Here is a 22,402-nt window from a genome sequence, read left to right on the forward strand (position 1 = left end):
CTTTTCTAATGCCTCTGATCATTAGAACGTGAAAAGAATAACATTATGCCCTTTCTTTTAATGTTTCTCAAGTCTAACATATATTAAAAATTTCCGATAGGAAAGACTTAGCACTTTGTTTAATCCACGAAAACTATATGTATGCTTCATCATCATGACAGAGAAAATTTATATTCGAACCAAGCCAATGTTGGCTTTGCAATAAGAGTGTTTTTCCTAAGATGTAATAAGCTTGTCAAGAGGCAGCGAAAGAGGAAAAGAGGTGTTCAATTTGGAATTCTAACTAAAGAAAACACAGCCTCAACAAAAGCTAACGTGGAGTAGTGGCACGTTATTCAGTAATGTTTCACTTTTCTTTGTGCTTTATCGATCGTGCTCATATGCAGGCGGAAACTGGTGCTCTATAGTGCAACCTAGCTTGGAGGAACAGGACATATATAGAGAAAACACGAGATCTGATCATAGAAAAATCCCATAGCAGATACACCATTACACGAACTCAGTTATACAAACCAACCCATATAGTACAAGAGAGACTTCCATGCAAAACCTTAAGAAATATCAGTTACAGGCGGCAACATAAAATTTAAACAAGGACAACACCAAGAAGAAGATCCAAATTCTACCATTGTCTGCGACACATTTCTGAATACTAATTTAGAACTGGGATCGAGTGCTTCAATATTGTGACGGTTTTTGTTTTTGACCATAACGTAATGGTCAAGATGTTAACTTACAAGAGGTGGCTAGTGGAAGAAGATGGAAGTCCCGATAAATCAGTCCATGAATAGTACTGATTATTACCATTATTATTACCTATGGGCGGTCTTGACAAATTTAGGGCTCCATTACCATCCAATTTAATAGGCGGCAGCTGAGTTGTAACCCTAGAACTTGAATCTCCAGTCAGTCCATTCTGTACTACTGCCATGCCCTCACTTTGAAACTGGTAAGAAGGATCAACTGAATTATCTGACTCGAACCCATTCAAGCAATTAGGGAATTGCAGTGAGCGCCACTGGTTGTCCCCTCCTCCCATTTGAAAGCCTATGGGCTCAGTCTGGGCTAAAATATCGCGCAAGCTCAGGCCCATGTTCCCTAAGCCGTAACGGCCGCCCATATTTTGTAAAGAAGCCATGAGTGGCAAGTTGGAAGGTTGCTGCAACTGACCGATCAGCTCGGTGGTGGTGGCGGCGTTGGGGAGAAGAGTCTGCTTGTTGTCAGCGGTGGTGGGTGCAGCTGCCGGCGACTTGGAGCGGCTCCTCTTGCTCTTCTTGTTTCTTCTGCATCCGCCTCCGACCGGAACGTTCCTGAGAGCGCCGCCTCTTGTCCAGTATCGCCGACATGTCTTGCAGAAGTGACGAGGTTGGGACAGGCTGTAATTGTTGAAGTAACAAAATTTTGTGTTGGTGGAATCGCAACGGGGACACTTTAGGGCTGGCTCGGGAGGCGGTAGCTTCGCTAGCCGGGCCCGGTCAGCCATCGAACCAGGCCGGACTGAACCTGCACCGCAACCTCCAGCATGAGGAAGCAGCTGAGCGCTTTCAGTTCCATTTGATTGCTGATGATTTTGTTGCTGCAAAACAGAGAAAACCTCAAACCCAGAAAAATCAGAAAAGAAAGATTCACGATGAAGTAGTATGATATGAAAACACAAAATCTGGTATATTCAAGAAGATATTACAAGGAATAGGAATAATAATCTTTGGGAAATAAATTAGCTTTTTAGGGTTCGGAGGATGTGGCTGAAATTAGAGGAAATAGGAAAACCTTACCGGCTGCCAATTGGGAGGATCTAAATAGACCGGAATAGAAGAGAAAACCATGGTGCGGTGCGATGATCTTTTTATGGTTTTTCTTTTTCTAAAGTTTGATGGGTCTTTAGAGATGGTGGAGAATCAAACTGAGGGAATACCAGAGCAAAGAAAGAAGGAAAGAGAAAAGGAGAATTAAAGAGAGGGAGGAGAGGGAGGGAGAGAGCTAGAAATTAAAGCGGGGGGAGGGGAGAGAGAGTGCTTTGCTTTTGTTTACTTTAATTTGCTCTTATGTTATTATTCTCTCTTATATTCCCCATCTCTTTTTGTTCTATTATATTTTTTTAGGGTTTTAAGTGGAGGAAGTTTCTTAACCTATAAGCCTTCTTTATTGATGGGGTGGTCAGTAACAGTAAATATATGTTTTCATCAAAGAGGATAGTGGCTCCCATGCTGCATGGAGAGAAAAGACTATGACGGCACCGTATGCAGAAAAAGTTAAATATCACTGTCTATTCTATACTGGTAAGGGTGGGATCACCTCACGTAATCAGGCAATTTTAGCTTATCCATGGGCCTGACACATGCACGGCATGCTTCATTTATATATGGCTACTTTTATTCTATATTTATTGATTAATTAATTAATTAAACGTGCAAAATGGGGGCAGAAAAAGAAAGAAAGAAATCTTGTAAGCCCAAAACCCTCTGGAAAACGTTCGAGGTGGAAACATATATATGTACATGATTGATATCGCTTGGTGTTACCTAGCAATAAGGAAGTTGTTGGCTCCAACTGATGAACTCTGTACATAGCTTAGTTCTTCCTGTCACCCAACAGTATCTATAAGGACCGTATATATGCGTTTTATGAGATTTAGACGTTTGAACTCGCAGCAAATTAATAATAATGATTATGATGATGGTCGTGGTCTGTCTATATATGATCATTTATAGAATCATATGTAAGTATTGCCACATTCACAATAATCCAAAAAAACTTGAGTAGTCTTTGAAAATTTATGATTCTGATTTAGCCTGTCCCTGAAAAGTTTGATCGAATGTAGTCTCAAACAGTTTTTTCATGACTGAATTATCCTTTGAAAAGGAGCCACAAAAGCGGCTAACATACATAAACTTAATTATCAAGTGCACGCAGAATTAAAAAACACACAGATGATATTTTGTTCAACTTCACACACATTCTCCACCAAGCTAGTTCTTGATCGGAACGGTAATACGACGTATAATGGATTTTAACAATACAACGATGTGCAGAGGACGCTGCGAGCGGAATAATTAGTGAAAAGACGGACAGTATAATTCAGAAAGAAACACATGAATAGAAGGGAGAAAAGTTTGCAACATGATTAAAGCGGTGCGTGTGCGTGTATCATGTAATTAGCCAGTTCTTGTCTTCAGCATAATGGAATAATGGCTTTACTTTTTGTATACATACCTAACACGGGTAAATTCAGAGCTTAAAGTTGCAGGGAGATTATATCCTTCTTTTTTGCACAGCACCAACAATAATGACGTCGAATGCTCCGAATGGAATGAGAAGTTTATCCTAATTAATGCTGTATCATCAAGATCCCCTTTTTTTTTCCTTCCCTTTAAGTGACTCTATAGACCCTCTATCCTCGTAGTTGCCCTTTAACTTTAGAATTGCCTCAATTATTATATATATATATATATATATATAATACTTCAAATTGAGGGCGTTCAATTTGTTAGCTCGTGTCTTTTGTCTATTTTTGCTTTGCTTAGCTTTTTGCTGTTAAGCCTCCCTCTTTTGCGGTGCAGAGCCCCCTGATGTGGTGGAGAGAAAATAACATTCTTTTTGTGAGTGGCGAGAGTCACACTCAGATTCGGACCCTTATTGGGTGTGCGTGAGTGAGCAAAGGACAAAGGCAAGTGATGAAGCTGAAACTTATCATCCTCCATTCATGTCGTTTCTTCGGCCGTAAGCAATTTTGATAACTCATCAGTTTTATTAATTCTTCTTGCTCTTTTGGCACGACATGCCATTGTTATATATGCTGCCCCTGTTCGTTAAATACATGTTCACTTTTCATATGCAAAGCTTTTTGGTCAATTTGACTGAATTAAAAGTAGCTCTCTACGCCCTGTGTTAATATTCTAATTTATTTTAAAGCAATTTCGGTGAACAAATCATCATCACCCACAGCGTCTGCTAGACTTGTCTTTTATTATTGACCAAATAAAAAATTAGTCATAGTGTAATAAGTATGCTATTTTAAGTCTGTAGAAAAACAAGCTAATTATCAACTTAGATTGGTGTGAACAGTAAAAATTATCATTCCTTAAACAAATTAAATATACTAGAGTGCTTGAATCTTAATCTTGGAAGAAGATCCTCTAACAATCCCTCTTTCTCTTTTCTTCTTAGAATTCCATCTCTACTGTTGAATAAAAAATGGATGGTTCATCATTAGTATTTATGTATGGAGCAAACTTAATTAAAGAGGACCATTAAGTGTACAGAGAAAATAAAGAGAATCATTAATTTCTGTAGTTGCTGGAAAACAATATTGGTCTTGTCAAAAAAAAAAGTCACCACTATTTAATTACCTTTTATGTTCTTTAATTTAATTATTTTTTCATTAACGATCTCCAATTTTTAATTTGAATTTTATATTAAATAAGAAATATTTAGATATTTATGATGATAAAATGGTGTAGATTTGTTTTTATGATTTCTCAAAAAGATTAAAACTGCACAATTTTTTTAATTTTTTCTCAAAATTTGTGAAAAAAAAATAGAACTATACCATTTCATCATGCTATATCTTTTTATGTTATATGTGATATGATGATTAAAAAAGTAATTAGAAAGGTTCTTTTCCCATCAAAATAATTAGGAGATTGGAGTACTAAAAGGGAGATTAGAGAATAGAGGAGAAGCCCCAGGCGTTACCAAACTCCACCATTATTTGTCAACTTGAGTTTATTCTGGCGAAAAAGAAAAACTTGCGTTCGAGTTTTTTATTCCTTTCTCCTATATATGGCTTGCCACGCCAATCGGTACGAATTAAAAACTATCTGACTCATTTCAATTGAACCAAAGAACCCCATAAATCAATCACTGTTTTGATTTGCTTACAATTAAGCCTGATGATCAAATATACGAGTCTTCTGATAGCTTCTGAATCTCTCTCTGGACGCTGAGAATCGTATACATCTCTCCATTCCTTTAGTTAGGCGGTGCAAGATTTAATTTCCTTGTATGTGATTGCGGTTCACTCGATCCATCGAATCTTTCATATACAGGACCATAATATAAACACATGATCCAACTTTTCACTTCGATCTTTTTAATTGAATTTTCTGGCTCACAGTATCATGCACGAATTCAACCCACCCATATATCTTTCTCCTTTCCTTTTCGTAACGACCACTTCCACTTGTATGGTCACAACGATTTTCATCTCCCATTACTTTGAGTTTCCGATATGCTCCGTCCCTCTTTGGAGAAAAACAAATGAACATTAATGGCCTACTTTTGTTCTTCTTTCCATGCAAATTAAAGTACTTTCAATATGAGATTAAGATGGAAGCAAAAACACTAAAGAAAAGCAAACTCCAATCTATTATCAAAAGTAAAAATGACGGGCGTATAAGTATACTTGTGGAGGTTATAAAAAGACGCAGAAAGAGAGGAAGGGGAATGGTGGGGCCAAAGGTTTCCGTGTGACGTTCCCTACATAATATGAAATTATAGAGCAATCTAATCCGTTAACCCACAAAACAAAAAGAGTAGTTCCAATTATCATTTCTGTTTCCAATGTTGTGGTCGGCAATTCTTTCTTCTACGCCATCTTTTCCCCATCTCTTCCCGCCCGCGTCTATCAACTTAATTTCCTCAGACGTATATATTCCGTTGCTTCACCTATATGTCAACTGTTCCCAAAACTCGCAAAAATCCTTTTATATGTTGCTTCCACTACTTATTATTTATTATTGCGTCTTGTCCTAAATATAAAAATTAGTTAAACGGTTCTAAGTATAAGATTCCAATATCTCAAATTTATAATATATTCTCAAAGCTATCTCTATTAATTGTAAAGTATTTTCACCTAGGTATAGTTTCAATGTAAATGATTGAATATTAATAATTTAAAAAGGTCAACAAACATTTGTTACAAATAACTAATTTAGGTAATTTTATCTAGTTCTTATATTAAAGATTGGAGGTAGTATCATACATCTTCCTAATCTTTTCTACTTATATGAACTCTCCTATATATCATTTTGCGGCAAGCAGATACGCAGTTCATTTTTCTGGACTGTTAAACCTTGAAAAGAAAAATCGCCTTAATTTCTAGAGCTTTGAATGTTACTTGATTGGCATGGGATCGATGGCGGTTCTTAGGAATAGCTAGGGAGATCAAGAGGTATTTTGTAGAAGCAGAAAGGCAGGAAAAAAAAAAACAAAATAAAAAAGTTGAACATCAAAAACTAATTATTCAACCAGTATATATCCGGATCAGATGTGCTTTATAAACCAGTTAAATGAAAGTCGTTGTCCAGTTTTGGCAAGAAAAGAAATTAAAATGCGGAGGAGAATATATCCGTGTCTGTTTAGAATTGTGGTAGCAAATGGATCATTAATTGGGCACACAACAACCTTTTAGTTTCCGTGATTATATTTTGAATTTTTTACTGTTGTCTGCCAATCTAGGGCGTCAACGACTCCCTCTATATGAAGTTTGGCTATTTGAAGCCCGGAAGATGCAAATGCCCTGGGGGGAAAAAAACCGAAGAAAAAACAAAAAGAAGAAGAAATCCGGAAGACATCTTTTCCTCGCGGAAGAAAATGAAGAATTTTGATATAACGAAACTCAATGCAGTGGTCATGTGAGGAATTTTTTTTTTTAGTATGAGTTTTTTAGTAAGTCAGATTTGAATATTACAAGTTAAAACGAAGGTAATTTTTTCCAAGAAATTTTCTGCGTTGCGTTCACACAGATTTGAATTCTGGAGTTCTTGTTTAAGTGGCTGAAACCCTTTCACTATTAATGTCTGTTGGTGATTAAATTATTTCTGGTAGTTAATATAAAAAAAAGGTAGTGTGGTTTGAGATTTCCTATAGATACCTTGCGTTTTAAAAAGTTTGATATATCTCTTACCAGTGATAAATTTCTGAAAGTATGATAGTGTGATTATTAATTAGCTCATATGAGAGTTAGGCCGGTGTGTAAGAATTTTTTATTTGCCCAGATAACATATAATAATACATTAATGTCTAAAGATATAATACACACCGTAATAAGAAAGAATATTCCTTCTTGTTAGACTTCCTCCAAACAAGTCAAATAGAGATGCGTAAAAAGTAACAGTATATATATATGTAGAGAGAGAGAGAGAGAGAGAGAGAGTTGTAGTATGTATATATACACTGAGTTTGAGGTACGATACAAAGAGTATTAATTCGTTGTAAAAATAGTGCATTAATTATAACCATGTACCTAAACATATCTGGTACTCAACGACGATCATAAATTCAGCATATAGTACATTACAAAATATCTGCTAGACATGGTGACAGTTTTTCACTAAAAAGAACAGAATAGGAACAAATTAATTAATTAAGTACGCCCAAGGAATATTATAAACTGGCAATCCAACTCGAATCAATGAAGAGATATGTTTAAAGAAGGGGAAATAATGAAATGTCAAGCAGACGTAAAGCATTAAACAAGTGTCTTTAGTAAAGATGGCTGGACATCGCTTTTAAGTGACAGCAATTTGCCATCCCATTATTAAAAACAGCGATAAGGATACGTTGACCGTCCCTATGACAAATGTAGATAATTGAAGATTCGTCGCCATCCCTGTTACCGCTGTTTGAAAAGTAAAACTATTTAGAGAGTTAATATTAATTCGTCCAATCTCCATAGATAACGTTAATTTAGCGCCCTCGGAGGTTCACGTCGCATCTCAATCAACTGTGGTCAGGAAGTAAGCCCGTTTGTTACGAAGCATTGAAAATAAGGGATAAAAGTTATGATTGTAATTGAAAAAAACTATTAAAAAGTCTTCAACATGAGTAATTATTTATTCTATGAAATTAGACAATCCTACATATAGGGCATTCTCCAATCCTATGTTTGTGAGTTTGTCTAATTTCATATAATAAGTAATTTTAATCCCTACCTCTTATTTTTAATCTTTCGTACCAAATGGTACCTAAATTCCTAGCAGTTCTAGACTCGCGGGCAAGATGCATTTCAAATCTCATTATATAGACTCAAGTAGAACTTGCATAATAATATTACCATCAATCTTAATTATAAGACCTTGTTTGTAGACTGTAAATAATATCTTATAATTAGAACTGGAGGTAGTAATTATATAATTAACTATGTGTATGTGATATAGGGCAGGAAGAGAGGGTATATGGTTTGAGGGGCATGGAGGGTAGAAGAATATATAATATATAGATATGGAGAATATTGAGAGTGATGCGACGAGATTTATATATAGAGAAGAGTGGGGGATGATTCCGACTTTTTGGAACAGTTAAAGATTATTAGGAGGAAAAGAGAGGAGGTTGATGGTGGTGTTGGAATCTGATTCCCTTCACTGTTAACGACAGCTAGCAGCGGCATCATACTTTTTTCCCCAGAAAAAAAGCTCTCCCATCACTTCATGTATATATTTTCCTATTATTGTTATGAGTTTGGGAAAAGCCGTCCAATATTGCAGCCTTACCTTCTGTGCATCTCTCTCTCTCTCTCTCTCTTTCTGTTACGCAGAGGGAGAGGGAGAGAGGAAGGAAGCCATGCACGTGCATGAGAAATGCAGATGGGGGGGCCCCACGGGGGTGGGGGTTGCACTAAAAAGCACGAGACTGATTGATTCCCAACACACAGCAAAGCAAATGATGAGGAAGGTGGGGGGGGGGGGATGAGCCTGAATCTCATCTAGCGGCCCGCCCACTCCCTTCAGCTTGATGCCCACTCCCCTCGTCTCATCATCTACGTGCAGTATTTATAATTCACTCCGATCCAAACCCATTCATATATTTGATCAGCCCTTTTCACTTCTCTTGGTTTTGTGTGTATTTCCCAGCATTTCTATGCACATGCATGCATCTGACGTGCCCATCATTCATCATAAATGTATCATCACTTTCATTTCAATTCCCATGTCTTTCTTTAATTTGCAGCTTCGGCCAAGCAGCGGCCCCGGCATATTCCGTTCAAAAGTTCATCTCTCACGTAGGCACGTAATTTCTCTATCGCTATGTGTAATAATAATCCACCAAAACCTCAAAAGCGCCACCAACTTGCCTCCTACAATCTTTCATACATAGCACAGATCAGATTCCTCGTTGGTCCCCATGTGTGTGTGTGTGGGCACCATTCTCCCCAACCCCACTCCACTTTCCCCGCAGTCTCATCTCACCTTCCTTACCCATTTCTCCCTCTGTATTCTCATTCACGCAACACTCATATTTATTCATACACGATTTAAATTATACCTGCAAACGAGTTCTTGCAACTCTAGTTGCAAAATTATTCTCGCATTGCCATGGTGGTGCTGCCCGGGACTGTAAAACTTTAGTTAAAACACACGTTATGAATCCAATCTTTCAACACCCTAAAACTTATCCTTGTAACATGCATTAAAAAATATGAAAAATCATGAAGCTTACATAAATGTTAGATAATGTAGGGTTAATTTTTTTTTTTTACAAAAACTAAAATTTTGATGCCACAATTTTTATATAAAGAAAGAAAATTAATTAAGAACAGAAACCTGTCGTCCGAGCGAAGCCCTGACAGCCTGCGCATGAAGAAGCTCAGCAACTCACTGGGCCAAATCCATATGGACTTGACCCATTATGATTACACTTCCCATCCTCTGGGCCCAACAGATAAGCTCTCCCACCTGAAATGACTAGTGGGCTTTTAGGGGCCCACCCAAATTAAAGCATCGGGCCGGAATGGCCTCTCGGCTCTCATCAATGAATGCAGCAGAAGCAGACATATGAAACCAACAGCAGAAAGAAATGATTAAAGAACAGGAAACATTTTGCTTTAGAATTCAAACTCAACAAGAATGGTACGAAATATATCTTCAAATTTATTTTTTTAAAATCAGGACTGATATTCTTTAAAGGAAAAATCTCAAAAAAGTGACTGTTGAATTTCAAAATGACAAATCAGTATTGGTTACTACACTTATAAAGAAAATAACTACACTTACAAAGCAAATAACAACATATTTTTGTAGTAATTCCTGATTTGTCATTTTAAAATTCAACAGTCATTTTTTTAGGATTTTCTCTTCTTTAAATCTATGATTCAATTTCTCGTGTTACGGCAAAAAAATTCGACTCATACTTTCAGAGTGCATGTGCAATAGTTTGGGAAAACATAACTGTTAATTTTAAAAAATTAGAGAAAATTAAACTGTAGATGAGTATTATTTAACGTATTTTTACCAAGCTGGGGCATTTCATCGAAAATTTTCAACCAACGATTCGGTGAAGAGGCAAAAGTCATGATCGGACAAAGAAAATTAACAAAATTAATTGCTTTCCTGTTTACCGGATTGGTAAAGAAGGAAGCAGACAAATGAAAAACAAAAGCTTTTCTATTGATCTTAATTAATTGTCTTGACACTGCCCGTTTTTACGGTCATTATCTCTGAACTACGGTGGGGCCCAATGTCAAACTGATGTACGTTTATGAGGATAAGATCAGAAGAGATGAAAAATGAAATCAAAGCATGGGACAAATAATTCACAATCATCAACGGAATTCCTATTCCCTGCTCATCTTCGCATACCTGTATTCAATTTTAAATCAGCGTCCCTGAGGAAGATAACCTAATGTAAGAATCACTTCATCTCAAATCAAAGCAAGAGAAAGCGACTGCGACAGAGAGAGTGAGCTGTCCGGCCTTTGTCAAGCTCAATAGCATATTCTCATCACTTTCCTTCAATTATTCAAATCATATCTCACGTACTGCTCGATTATACGCTTGATGACGTGAAACCATTAAACAACACTCGGAATAATTACCAAAACAAGCATCGATCCCTTGTGATTTAAAAATAAAGCTCGGCTTAACCAATAAGAAAACAGGCAGAACAGAGACATGAAGCCATCAAGGAATACTGCCATCAATACAGTAGTATTTATGTGTATGGGGGCCTTTAATTCAGTGGGCGATCTTTCTGGCTTGTCATCTATCTATCTGCTACATGTTAAATCCACGTCTTCCGACTTGCAAGTGGAGAAGAGATGGCGAAATGATTTATAAAAACAAGAACAATAAATGCGTAACATTTCTTGAATTTTCATGCCTTTTGGTATCTGATTCAAACCGAGTGAGCAATTTGAATCCCGGACAAGTTAGAGTCGAGTAGGACCGACAAATAGACTCCTAATATGAGGACCATTTCTGAGACCGCCTGATTTCACATGCAAGAAACAAGCCTGCCCAATTCCCAATTTTCCAGATATTACGCGACCATTCTTATTCCGCAGTTCAACGTCATCTTGTTTCTAATAATCATTCAAATTTTGAACATACGCTCGTAAAATAAGAACCCTCAATAGTAGATTGTTGGGTTTGGTATTTCTCACTTAAAGTTTAAATTTCAAAAGCGAGAGAGAGCCTATACTTTGTGGGCTGGGGGGAACTTTCGGCCGAATCGCGTGATAACAGCGACATTTCTTGTTGTTTAGGCAATAGTCCGTAGTCTCCGTTTTCGATTGAGTTAGACGCACCGTTTTCAACGTTGTCGTTTTCACCATCTGGAGCCTCCCATTAAATGTTTTTTTCGTTTAGATTAGGTCCTAATTCACTGCCTAATGGAGGCTGCTTCTCCTTAAACGTTTGATTTTGAAAGGCCACTTTACTGCACTAAAGTATTTGGAAATGGATCGATGAAGACAAAAGCTTCATCCAGAAGACGAAGAGGGCAAAGATTTTTTTTTTAAAAAAAAAAGTGCAGTTCTTTTCAAGAAGTCTAGGTACAATTTTTCAACACCCTCTCCCCAGCAACTCTTACCTGGACGCCACTCTGCTCCCAGCGTTTTCATTACAGATTCAACGTTACCCTTCTACCACGTCAAAACTAAGATGTCTCGTGTTTACATTTGACCTTTTAAACTTTGGCAGAATTACGAGATTCTCCCCTTTTGATTTATTTACCATCGCATCAGCATTTCTCGGAGTTCATTTGAAATTCAAGCTCTACCCATCAAATGAGGATTGCACGTTTCGTCTGAAAACAACAAAAACTAAGGCAGGTCATAGGACCAGCCTACGCATTCTAGGATAATAAAATGGTTCTGGATATTTATTTTTTAAGGAAAAAAAAAGAAAGAAAGCGAATCATTGAGTCTATTAAAGAAAGAAATCTGGTAGCAAACAGCCATCATTCACATGAATGATTAACTGGTTAAGGCCACAGCAAACATGGGGATTAGACAAGAACCCCACCAAGTTCTTTCTTTACTCGGTTCGTAAAATATGCGCTAATCTATCATCATGATCATTCCAAGCCGCACACAACAAAAGCAGACTAGAAAAATCATCATACCGCTATGTAAATTGTAAAACATGGAATTAGTACACAAGTCATTTAGATAAATTAACCTGCATATGGAGGGGGAAAAAATGAACAGAGGCATGATATTTTACTCATGAAAAATCTAGCGGACCATCGATTCCTTCTCCGGTGGTCGGAATGTTGTAGGAGAAGTTGTTAACGGAAGCACCTGATGTTGCTGAACCTCTCTCTGATCCCTCTCTCTGTTCTTGATGAGTCTAAGAAACGATCCATCTCTCTCGTCTATCACCGTTGCTGGGGTCGGAGAATCTTTAACCCCAGATTCTGAAACAGAACCTTGATTGCTTTGTGCCCTTCTGTGAGCTTCTTCAGTCATTCTTCGGTACAGTTTCTCCTCTGCATCTCTCAGGAACTTAAACTTTGGAGGAGGTGAAGATCTAAATCTGTTAATTTCTGGTTCCGACAATGATTCAAAGAGAGGGTTGAATCCTTGGTGCTTGTAAGAATCAAGAGAGTTCGAAGGGGACTTCAACGGTGAAGAAGGCAGAGGCGTGAGAAATGGAGTATCAATTGCCACAATAAGATCACTCAAGCTCCTAGTTCTCGACCCTCTTCTGGATTTCCCATCCTCGGACTCCAAATCCTCCTTAGTCTCCTCCTTAATTGTGAAAAGAAATCTGGGCGGACCAGCGAGATTGTGCAGCCTCATAAGCTCTGATTCTACACTATCTTCTCCTAAGCTCTTCAATACTACATCCTTGTTAGTAGTAGCAACACCCGACTCAACGTCAGTTTCTAGGATCTTCGTTTCTGGGCCTCTGGTGGTAGTTTGCAATGAAGATAGCGTCTTCCAGCACGCCCCGTCAAGCATTCGCTTCGTATAATTGTTGTCATCCTTTCCAATCTCTGCGTGTGTTCTTCTCCTTTTCCGCCACAACAAGTAGTAAAGCTGAGCAATGAGAGCCAGAAGAAGAAAGCCAAACACCACGCTCAGACCAATACCTATCCCACTGAAAGACATCGTCTTTGGTTGCCAGATAATTCACATCTTCATATCAACAACCGAACCACTCATTAAAAAAAGACAACCTGTTTTAGACGAAAACTATGTTCTCCCAGATTTGCAGGTCAAACAAGTCACAGAATTTGCGAGAGAGTATCAAAATTTCTGCGGGATTTCAAGGAAAGTGGGGGTGAGACAGTGAAGTAAAGAGAGGAAGGAGCATCAACCTTCCATTAATGGCAAATCTTTCTCATTTATGAGAGTCACGTCGTAAGGACAGAAATATATTGCCAGAAACACACGCCTAAGAGTGGGGTATTAGTGGGGAGGGGAATTCCTCGGGGACGAGAGGAAAGAGGAAAAGGCCACACATACCTTGTACGCTAAAGATACGAACAACGCGGAAACCCAGAAGCAGAGAGCTTGTGAAGAGCCAATGAAAACCAAAAGCTTAGCTTATAAAGGATGCCATTACGGAAGTGAAACAGAGTCTGATTTTTTTTTTTTTTTGGTTGAGAAAACCTGTGAAGTGGAGCTTAAAAGAAAGAGCTTGGGGCGTGGAGATGAGTGTGATAAGGGTCAGAGGCTTGGGGTGTGGGGACACAGCGTGGGGCAACCAAGTCTTGGAGCAATGCGGCTAACAAGTCTATTTGTATGGTTCCGGTATTCCAGAGCATCTTCCTCACATGGGCCTTCTTCTTCTCCCTGAGATTTTCAATTTCCCCTTGTCCAACGGGTTAGCAAATAGCAACGCTGGTAATTTTTAACCTCATGCACACACCCACACATATAACAATATTTTTCCATCAGTTTTACAGGTTCTAAGTTAGTCCTTTGTAAATTTATTTTGGTCTTTAATTTATAAGAAAAATTGTTCTCAACAAATCTCCTATTGATTTATCATTAATGAGTCAAACAATTACATTATTTATTAAACAAAATGTAAAAATAGGTCATACCCTCGTGAGTTATAAATAATTTGACTCATTTTAACGAAACCCAAATTATAGTTATTACAAAATAGTGGCAAAAACAATATTGAGTGGCAGTAGATATTTTTGTATTCTTACATATGTGTAGTATTAATTAATCTATTTACAATGAATAGGTAGTGAATATAATACTAACAATTATTATATTACCTGCTAGAAAGATTAAATAAAAATTTTGAGATATTAAAAAGCAAATTAAGAATTCGTGAAAAAATAAAAGGGAGACAGGTATTACTTAGAGGAACTAAAAATCAGGTTCAGTTATTTTTGCCCAGAAAACATACCAGTACATGAGGGCTGAGGAGCAGTGAAAAAGATGGAATGATAAAAGAGAGTGACGATAATTAGGATAATTGCATGGGCCACGCGGAGGCGGTTGCAAGTAATAATAACGCGGCTACAGAACAGAACCACAAATACACAACCGGGAGACAGCCATGAAGATTTGGCTGCGCTTTATGCCCTGTGCTGTGATAATAATTATCATTATCAACACATAAAACCTCCTCTTCGAAAATGACTTGTCCTTCTTCGTCTGCGATTAATCCATTCACATGCATGTAGTCATAATAAATCTTCTCACCTTTTTTTTTTTTTTCTTTTGCCTGGGACTTTCTAGTGCACTCAAGTCGTTCTCCTTCTTCCTTTTCGGTTTGAAAACCGCAAGCGTTCGTTGTTGATTATTATAGTTGCCGCAAGCTGTAGCAAGAATAAATTGGAAAGAATTACTATAAAGTCTCAAAAAAATAACATAATCACTAAAATGTGTCAATAACATTAGAATAACTTGCAATGACAAATTAAGAAATAACAACTGCTCATTTGTTACTAAGATTGAATAGTATTTATTATTATTTTTTACCTCATTATAATTCCCCCATTAAATTAAGTACTTGCATATTAGTTATTTGAGCTTGTTTATATATATATATATATATAAATTTTAGAATTTTAGAATTTTAGAGTCCAACTTAACCCCTACATTTATTTGTGAAATTAGTATGTGTGTGTAAAAGCCTACTCCGCAGCTTGTGACCTGCCTAGCTAGGATAGGTCCGCTCGCTAAACTAATTGGTCAATGATTCGGTTCAGGATTGGAGAGTCCTCATCAATGTATCAATACATTAATATTAACATGACGCAATACGTCGAATTATTTATAAAATTAATTATGAACCATTTTTAGATTTTGTGCAAGTCATGTGCTATTTATAACATTTGTAACAACTATATTATTTGTAATGCACTTCCTGGCGTTATATATTATTTCGGACCGGAGACTATTAATTACTATATACGAGAGAAGTAGAGTATTAATTATTTTTAAAAAAAATCATCCCTATCAATAACTTCGAACAAGATAGTCAGAATATGGGACAGGAAGTACTAATATTTATATGGTATATCTCTGATTTTAAATTATAAGCAAATTTAAATTTAAATTTAAAATGAGGGTCAGGCTGCGGGACCACTACTGTTTGGGATTCCGTATTAAAAAGTCGGGAAAATTCCAGGTGGCCCATCCGAGAGTTTTCTTAAGAAGCCTGTCGTCCGAGAATTAGTGGGCTCCCAAGAATAAGTGGCCCATCTGTTAGAGGAATTGGGCCCACTTCATGAAGAGTGACCTTTCTGATATGTGAGCCCACCCACAACGTTTTTTTGGAAAAAAGACGCTTGTCTTGTCATTGATCCGTCAAACGGGAGCAGCATGATTAGTCGGTAAAATATGGTTCACTTGATATTTTAAAAAAACAAAGAGCATGCAAAATTAATTTTTTGGTACAATGTAAATTTATTTTACAGGACAATTTCATCACTCAAATTAATAAACACCAGTTACTTGGGGGTCAAAATTTTATATGAATTGGAAGGCTACATAAAATTTCCAAAACCACAACATTTTATACCTATAAGATATTAAATCGTCACTTATTTTATACAGTATCTAATCATTAAAAGAAATCAGAAAAAACATTTGAAAAATTAGAATATTACAAAATACGTTGGAGGGAATTAGAGAGAAACACATTAAAGGCCTAAAGCCCCGTGAGACGCCATTTACATGCATTTTAAGGAATAATTAGGGTAGAATTAAGATGCTTATACATGTTATAATAATGTAAAGGCAGGCTCTGAGGCTCAAATAATTACAAAACTACTCACAATTATTCATTAATGAAATCCTCTTCCCCCCCCCCCCGCCCCCATCCATTAATGAAATACTCGTTTAATCACAACGATTGAATATCTTATTTATCCGTCCGAAACTTACAGTTCTCTTGTGATCAACTGATTATGCATAAACAGACCGTGAAGATTTTTTTTTTTTTTTTTTAAAGAAGACCTCAACCTTCTTCTTCCTCGCTTATTAACTCATGCTAGATAATTAAGAGACACGCCATTCCAGCAATCATCTAATCCAGCATCCCAAAAAAATGAACAGATAACGAAAATAATACGAGGGTTTTATAATAATACGAGTAAACAGTGATACAGCATCAACCACAAGACTCAACCATCACATTTTGATCTCGCAATAACTTAGCTAAACACATGGGAGCGCATATTATATAATGTGCCTTCTTAATTTTCTCGCTGTTCTTTTGATCTTTTCCAACAAGGCAAGGGAGTTCGCACGAAACGTTATGATCAAATATTGCTTCCGTTTTCAATGGGTACGAAAAGAATAATACTTTAAATGAGTATGCGCATCATTAGCATTGGCAGCGGCATCCGCCGAAATGACATGAACGCACCAGGTAAATTATATTATATCTAACAAAAACACTGCCAAATTGTACATATTACCATAGTGATTAACTCTCAGAACATGAAATATTAAAACCCACTTCAAAATAGTTGCATCTGAACAAGTATGCTTTCTGCACTGACCCTCAATCACTTTCTATGCACAAACTCCTCTTGGCCTGAAGAAGAAAGAAATTCAAAGAAGGGCTGGTTTCCTGGTGGGCCTTCTTCTTCATCATTGTGATGATGACCCGGGAAAACAGAAGCTGGATTAGCATCAACTGAAAATGAAGCTTTGTTTTCCAGAAAGCCAGTTGGCTGCAGCGGGAAAAGCGCAAGCGTTTCTTTGTTCCTCAAGTGCCCATCATCCAACATCACTGTGTCCTGCATTTGTTGGTACACCTCACAGTTTCTGGGCATCCTCCTGATACCTGACCCTGGCAGAAGCACTTTGGGATGTTGAGCAACAAACCCCATTTCACTGTGTGGCAGATAATATGGCGTGCACAACACTGAAATCAACAAATGAAAAGAAAGCCTTTAACTTGGAACTTGAAGGAACCAAACAAAGGAAAAGTGGCAACATCAGTTGGAAAGAAGCACATTATAGATAATATAATTCGTTTGACAGTATTTCTAATGACCACAATATTTATGCTCAGGATGGTGCGTGATAAGAAAATTAGTATGTTTTTCATAACATGAACTATATTCATCTGGATTTCCAAAAAAAAAAACATGTATCTCTATATATAAATATAAATATACATATATATGCACACGCGCGCGCGCACACAGCGCAGTCTCTAAATCAGTTGACAATGAATTGGCCAAGCAAAAGAAGAAGGTTCTTTAAACTTGTTCGTTTCCCAATAACGATGTTTAATTTTACATGTGAATTTGAATTAATAAAGAGATATATGGAGTGCATTTGCATGAAGAAGAGAAAAGAGAGAGGAATGCGTGGGTGCGTGAAGCAGAAAATGGTGAAGAATAACGAGAGGTAAATAAGAACAGTGAGAGCGAACCATTAGGGCAGAGTGAGGAAGGGAGGAGAGGCGGATGGTGAGGGGAGGAATGAAGAAAGCGATTGAAGTAAGCAAAGGTTTCTTGCTTCTGCTTCTGTCGCTGCCTGGCTTTGTGATTCTGAAACCAGTAGAAGACATTCTTGCCTTCGATGTGACCAAACGCCCTAAGCCTAGCAGTTATTTGCTGTATCTGCTCAGCACTGGGGGTCCTTATGCCTTGCTTATACAGATTCTCCAACATGCTTATCTGCTCTTTCGTAGGGTTCCATCGCGAACCCCCTCCTCCATTGCTCCCAGTACTCGACCCATTATTCTCACTGCCCTCCATCGCTCTACCCTGCTCACTCCTACTAATAATGGTCACGTATGCCTCTTGGGTTTTGGAATGTGAGTGCTATACTCGCATTTTATAGAGTGATAGTATGATGAAAAGGAGAGAAAGGAGTCAGATGAAATTGCTAGAGAGGGAGAGGGAGGGAGGATTAACATGCGTATTGTTTTTGGTGCACAACATCTCTGAAAACATGGTGGTTAGCGGCTGAGATGTGAATACTGAATAGAGAGAGAGAGTAGGCGTGGGTTTCGTCGTCTTCGTTTGAAGAATATTTACGAGAAGACAATAATTGCTGAAAGGGCCAGTAACTCCCCCGGTAGAATGAACGACGGTGAACAAGGCTGTGTGACTCTCTTGTTTCTAAGCTCATAATGTGTCGTGTCTCGGGAATGACAGAGCCAGAGAGAGAAGAACGTAGGTTACGCCATTGAAGGAAAGAAAGGGCAGAACAGTAAAACGACGGTGCGGGGGGAAAGACAGACGGTTGGGTTGTAAGGTGTAGGGCGAGGAGTAGGCTTTTGGGAATTGAAGTGATGGCAGATAGGCTCAGAGAGGGGGGGGGGGGGAGAGAGAGAGAGAGAGATTTTTAAAGCGTAATAGCTAGGCTGGCTCATCCCACCCAACGAGCGTTATCTCTCCGCATTTGATTCTGCTTTTGACTTTTCACTCCAGAGATTTTCATGGCAATTGGCCCAGAAAAACAACACCGTAGATGTAGTATCTTTATTAGCCCAAACAAGTCCGGGATTCGTCATCTGATAAAAATAATCAAAATCTAGATATCTAGAAACAAAATTGGAAAATAAGATGGTTTAAGTGGTGTTTGAGTTAAAAACAAATCATAATTTTATTAAAAATAATTTTACAACATCCAAAATATATAAGCGAAGTTTTGTCTTGCGTTACGTAAAAATATTTTTTTAAGTGATTTTGAATATCTAAACACCCTCTTAATAAAATGGGAAAATCCTCCATGTAAATTTAAAAGAACAAATATTAATTAATTACAGTATAGATGATGGCACAAACACTCTTGTAGCACCCAAGAATTCTTCTCACAAATGATGATGAGTTTTGAATGGAAGCGAAGTGATTCGGTATCTTTGAGAAAGCATAATTACTTCGTTGATCCATGTTTATGATATTCGACGGGTTTTTACGTTGGCTGTTGAGGGCCTAACATAACCCTCCTCCTTTATCCGGGCTTGGGACCGACTATACAACATAGGCGGAGTTTTTGAGAAAGATGTATTTCAATTTTTTGTTAAAAAATATATCAAGCGAGTCGATGTAACTTGAGTCTTGACACTGTTTGAGTATAAATTAATCAATAATACCAAATATCATATCACATCTCCGTGAATTGATTGAAATTAAGGTTCATTTTTTTGTATCGTCCTTCCATCTCGACATGTCATATTTTTTTTAAGCCCTCACAATACGTGGTCTAATAGTACGAAAGACTTATTGTAAACGGGATTCGAATCCATATGTTATCTTCTACGAGTAAATTGAAAAAACAAATTCAAAAGCGAAGCCATCCTTAAAAGAAGGAAAGCAAAACGGACAACAAGGGTGTAGCAGAGGCCTCGCAGCGCGACTCAGTGAAGTCGTAGCTAGAGATACAGCAAATCAATCCAAAGCACAAACAAAAGGAGGAGAAACCTAGAAATACCCAGGTAAAGCTTCAACCTTCAGGCTCCAGAGCATGCAAAAATATAGGGGTCAAGACACAAGAAGAAGCAATATAAACACACCTCCAAAACAGAAGAGAAAAATTACTAAAAGCAATATCTATACTGTGCATGTGATGTAGAAAGATGAGTGGTCAGTGAGATAAGACACCCCAGGAAAAATGCAAATACTGCTATAATCAAACACCCAGTTGGAGTTAGACAAGGGTTAAATGGGCTATTACATATTCCTCCGGTCCGTTATATATAACATAATTATTAAGTTAATTTTGATCTTAAATATAAGACATATTTTTTATGTTTATTAATTTTTTCTAAATTATCCCCATAAATACTAAGAAAAGATATTAACAAAGATGATTATGGTATTTTAGAAAAAATATATCGTATTTCTTATGATTAACTAATTTATCTAACTTACTTAATTTAATCAAATTAGTTAAATATATCTTATATTCAGAAGTATAAAAAGCATGTGCATGCCAGACAAAGTGACAGAAATAGAGACTAGGATAAAAGCATGCAGTGATAGGTGTGTGTGATATTCATGCGAGATAATGGGACTTTTGTGCTGATCGATCTGAAGATGTGAATGAGTTGGATGTGGCCTCCAAGTAATTAAATTAAATGGGGATGAGTTGATTGCAGCGCTACGTCGTCGTCGTGTTGCGGAATTGCACAAAAGAGGACGATTGAGGTGCCGCCACTTCTGATTCTCAGCGCCAGCCTCGTGAAGCCAAGGAGTGGAAAAAGATGCACCAATCCCTCCGCCCTCTTCTGCTACTTTTCCTGCACAGAATTCGACGCACATTGGTGAAATGAAACCATCCATGCATGATCTCTGCTTTCAATTCAATCTCAACCAAAATCTCAGAGAGAGAGAGAGAGAGACGCAGGACAAAAAATGTTGTTTGCAATGTAATACGACAGAAGATCCCATGCATGCTCATACGTGTATCTCGATGAGCCCTCCAACTTGGATTTACCTTTTCTCCATTCTTCTCCCAATACGACAATGCGTTACCTGGACTGCTTTGCCAGGACCAATATTAATCCCTCTTCATTTAGCCTCTGATTACATTCAGATTTAAATACTGATATATTCCTGTTTATTGGTCACATCGCGTAAATACCTTGTTAGGACTGTCTTCTATACAATTTCTCCTCTTCGTGCTCTACAATATGCAAATAAAAGGTTTATTATTTGCTTATCTTATATAATGTCTGGAAATAGCGACCTGTGACAATTTTATAGACTTCAAAAATGGAATTGGTTGGGAGCAGAGGATGGTCAGCTGGATAAATAATGTGAAAACAAAACTAATTGGTGTGAAATGGATCCTCCCCAGCCGGTGCATCATGCAGCACGAGAGAAAAAGACGAGGAGGGAAGTCTTGTGGCGTCTCGGTGGCCAGACAATTAGCATGAGTGACTTTATGACCGTAGAAACTGTAAAAGAAAACAGTATATCACGTTAGATCCTGATCAACTGGATAATAAATCCTTGGCTACTGTCAATTCAAGGTTGGATAAGGCTAGAAGTTTGTCAACACCCAACAATAGGAGAAAATTATTATGAAATATGAAAATTTATACACTATTTCTTAACATTTGAAGTTTATTAAAAAACATGAACTTTTTAAAAACAAATAAAGTTGCACCAACCCGATAGTGTGACAGATTGTTTTTGTTTGTTTATAAAGGATAGCACACGTACGATTTGGAAAAAGAAAAGCCAGCGTCTGTAAGTAACAGTGCAATTATTTTTATATTATTAATATAACGTAGATGTGCTCCTCAAATGGCTTAAATTTCGGAGAGAGAAAGAAGACACCATTGTGGGGCAAGAGGGCTTGATGATACGCACTGGACCACTGGCGGAAGCGAATGTCTGGAAGTGGAGCCCAAGGGTCTCCAGCCGCCCGGGAACCCAAACCAACAATTTTATTCCCCATATGTCTATTTATTTCCAAATTATATGACGACATTCATAATCATGACATAACAGGCCCATAAAATGGAATGAGTGTCATGGGTCCAACTGTCCAGCCTTCAGCAGATGGACAGACACTAGCACTCCACGGGCACAGCTTCTCCAGTCCTGGGTACTTGCGTTCTTGAGGAAACAACTATATCAACTATTTTCTATTTAACCAGATGCTCTACATTCATATATTTGTGTGCAAATAGATAATACTCTTCCGGCTTATGGGTCAAGGAATTTTTTTCCCCCTAAAATATAGGTATTCTCTTATTAAAAACAATCATATTCAAGGCACTTGGACACTAAA

At 37.6% G+C, this 22,402-nt stretch overlaps 3 protein-coding genes across 3 annotated transcripts; all 3 read right to left on the minus strand.

Moving 5' to 3' along the window:
- Positions 1-436: 436 nt before the first annotated feature.
- On the minus strand, positions 437-1,973 carry LOC114732589 (dof zinc finger protein DOF3.6). Its single transcript, XM_028919885.1, has 2 exons — positions 1,776-1,973; positions 437-1,576 (listed from the first exon to the last, which is right to left on the minus strand). Exons 1-2 carry the CDS (start codon positions 1,824-1,826, stop codon positions 734-736), a joined length of 894 nt encoding a protein of 297 aa, XP_028775718.1. The 5' UTR covers positions 1,827-1,973; the 3' UTR covers positions 437-733.
- Positions 1,974-12,125: 10,152 nt separating this feature from the next.
- LOC114732588 (uncharacterized) lies at positions 12,126-13,886 on the minus strand. Its single transcript, XM_028919884.1, has 2 exons — positions 13,691-13,886; positions 12,126-13,480 (listed from the first exon to the last, which is right to left on the minus strand). The coding sequence occupies exon 2, from the start codon at positions 13,331-13,333 to the stop codon at positions 12,455-12,457; it is 879 nt and encodes a 292-aa protein (XP_028775717.1). The 5' UTR covers positions 13,334-13,480; positions 13,691-13,886; the 3' UTR covers positions 12,126-12,454.
- Positions 13,887-17,205: 3,319 nt separating this feature from the next.
- On the minus strand, positions 17,206-18,411 carry LOC114732626 (WUSCHEL-related homeobox 2-like). Its single transcript, XM_028919946.1, has 2 exons — positions 18,084-18,411; positions 17,206-17,567 (listed from the first exon to the last, which is right to left on the minus strand). Exons 1-2 carry the CDS (start codon positions 18,409-18,411, stop codon positions 17,206-17,208), a joined length of 690 nt encoding a protein of 229 aa, XP_028775779.1.
- Positions 18,412-22,402: the final 3,991 nt, after the last annotated feature.

This window comes from Neltuma alba, unplaced genomic scaffold (assembly GCF_004799145.2).
Source record: "Neltuma alba isolate B1F8T4 unplaced genomic scaffold, ASM479914v2 tig00012920_pilon, whole genome shotgun sequence".
Classification (NCBI taxonomy): Eukaryota; Viridiplantae; Streptophyta; class Magnoliopsida; order Fabales; family Fabaceae; genus Neltuma; species Neltuma alba.

Coding starts and splice junctions, on each gene's coding strand:
- LOC114732589 (XM_028919885.1), bottom strand. CDS start 1,826: ATGGTTTTCTCTTCTATTCCGGTCTATTTAGATCCTCCCAATTGGCAG. Junction 1,577..1,775: donor ATCCTCCCAATTGGCAGCCG/GTAAGGTTTTCC, acceptor TCTGTTTTGCAG/CAACAAAATCATCAGCAATC.
- LOC114732588 (XM_028919884.1), bottom strand. CDS start 13,333: ATGTCTTTCAGTGGGATAGGTATTGGTCTGAGCGTGGTGTTTGGCTTT.
- LOC114732626 (XM_028919946.1), bottom strand. CDS start 18,411: ATGGAGGGCAGTGAGAATAATGGGTCGAGTACTGGGAGCAATGGAGGA. Junction 17,568..18,083: donor TTCCTCACTCTGCCCTAATG/GTTCGCTCTCAC, acceptor TGTTGATTTCAG/TGTTGTGCACGCCATATTAT.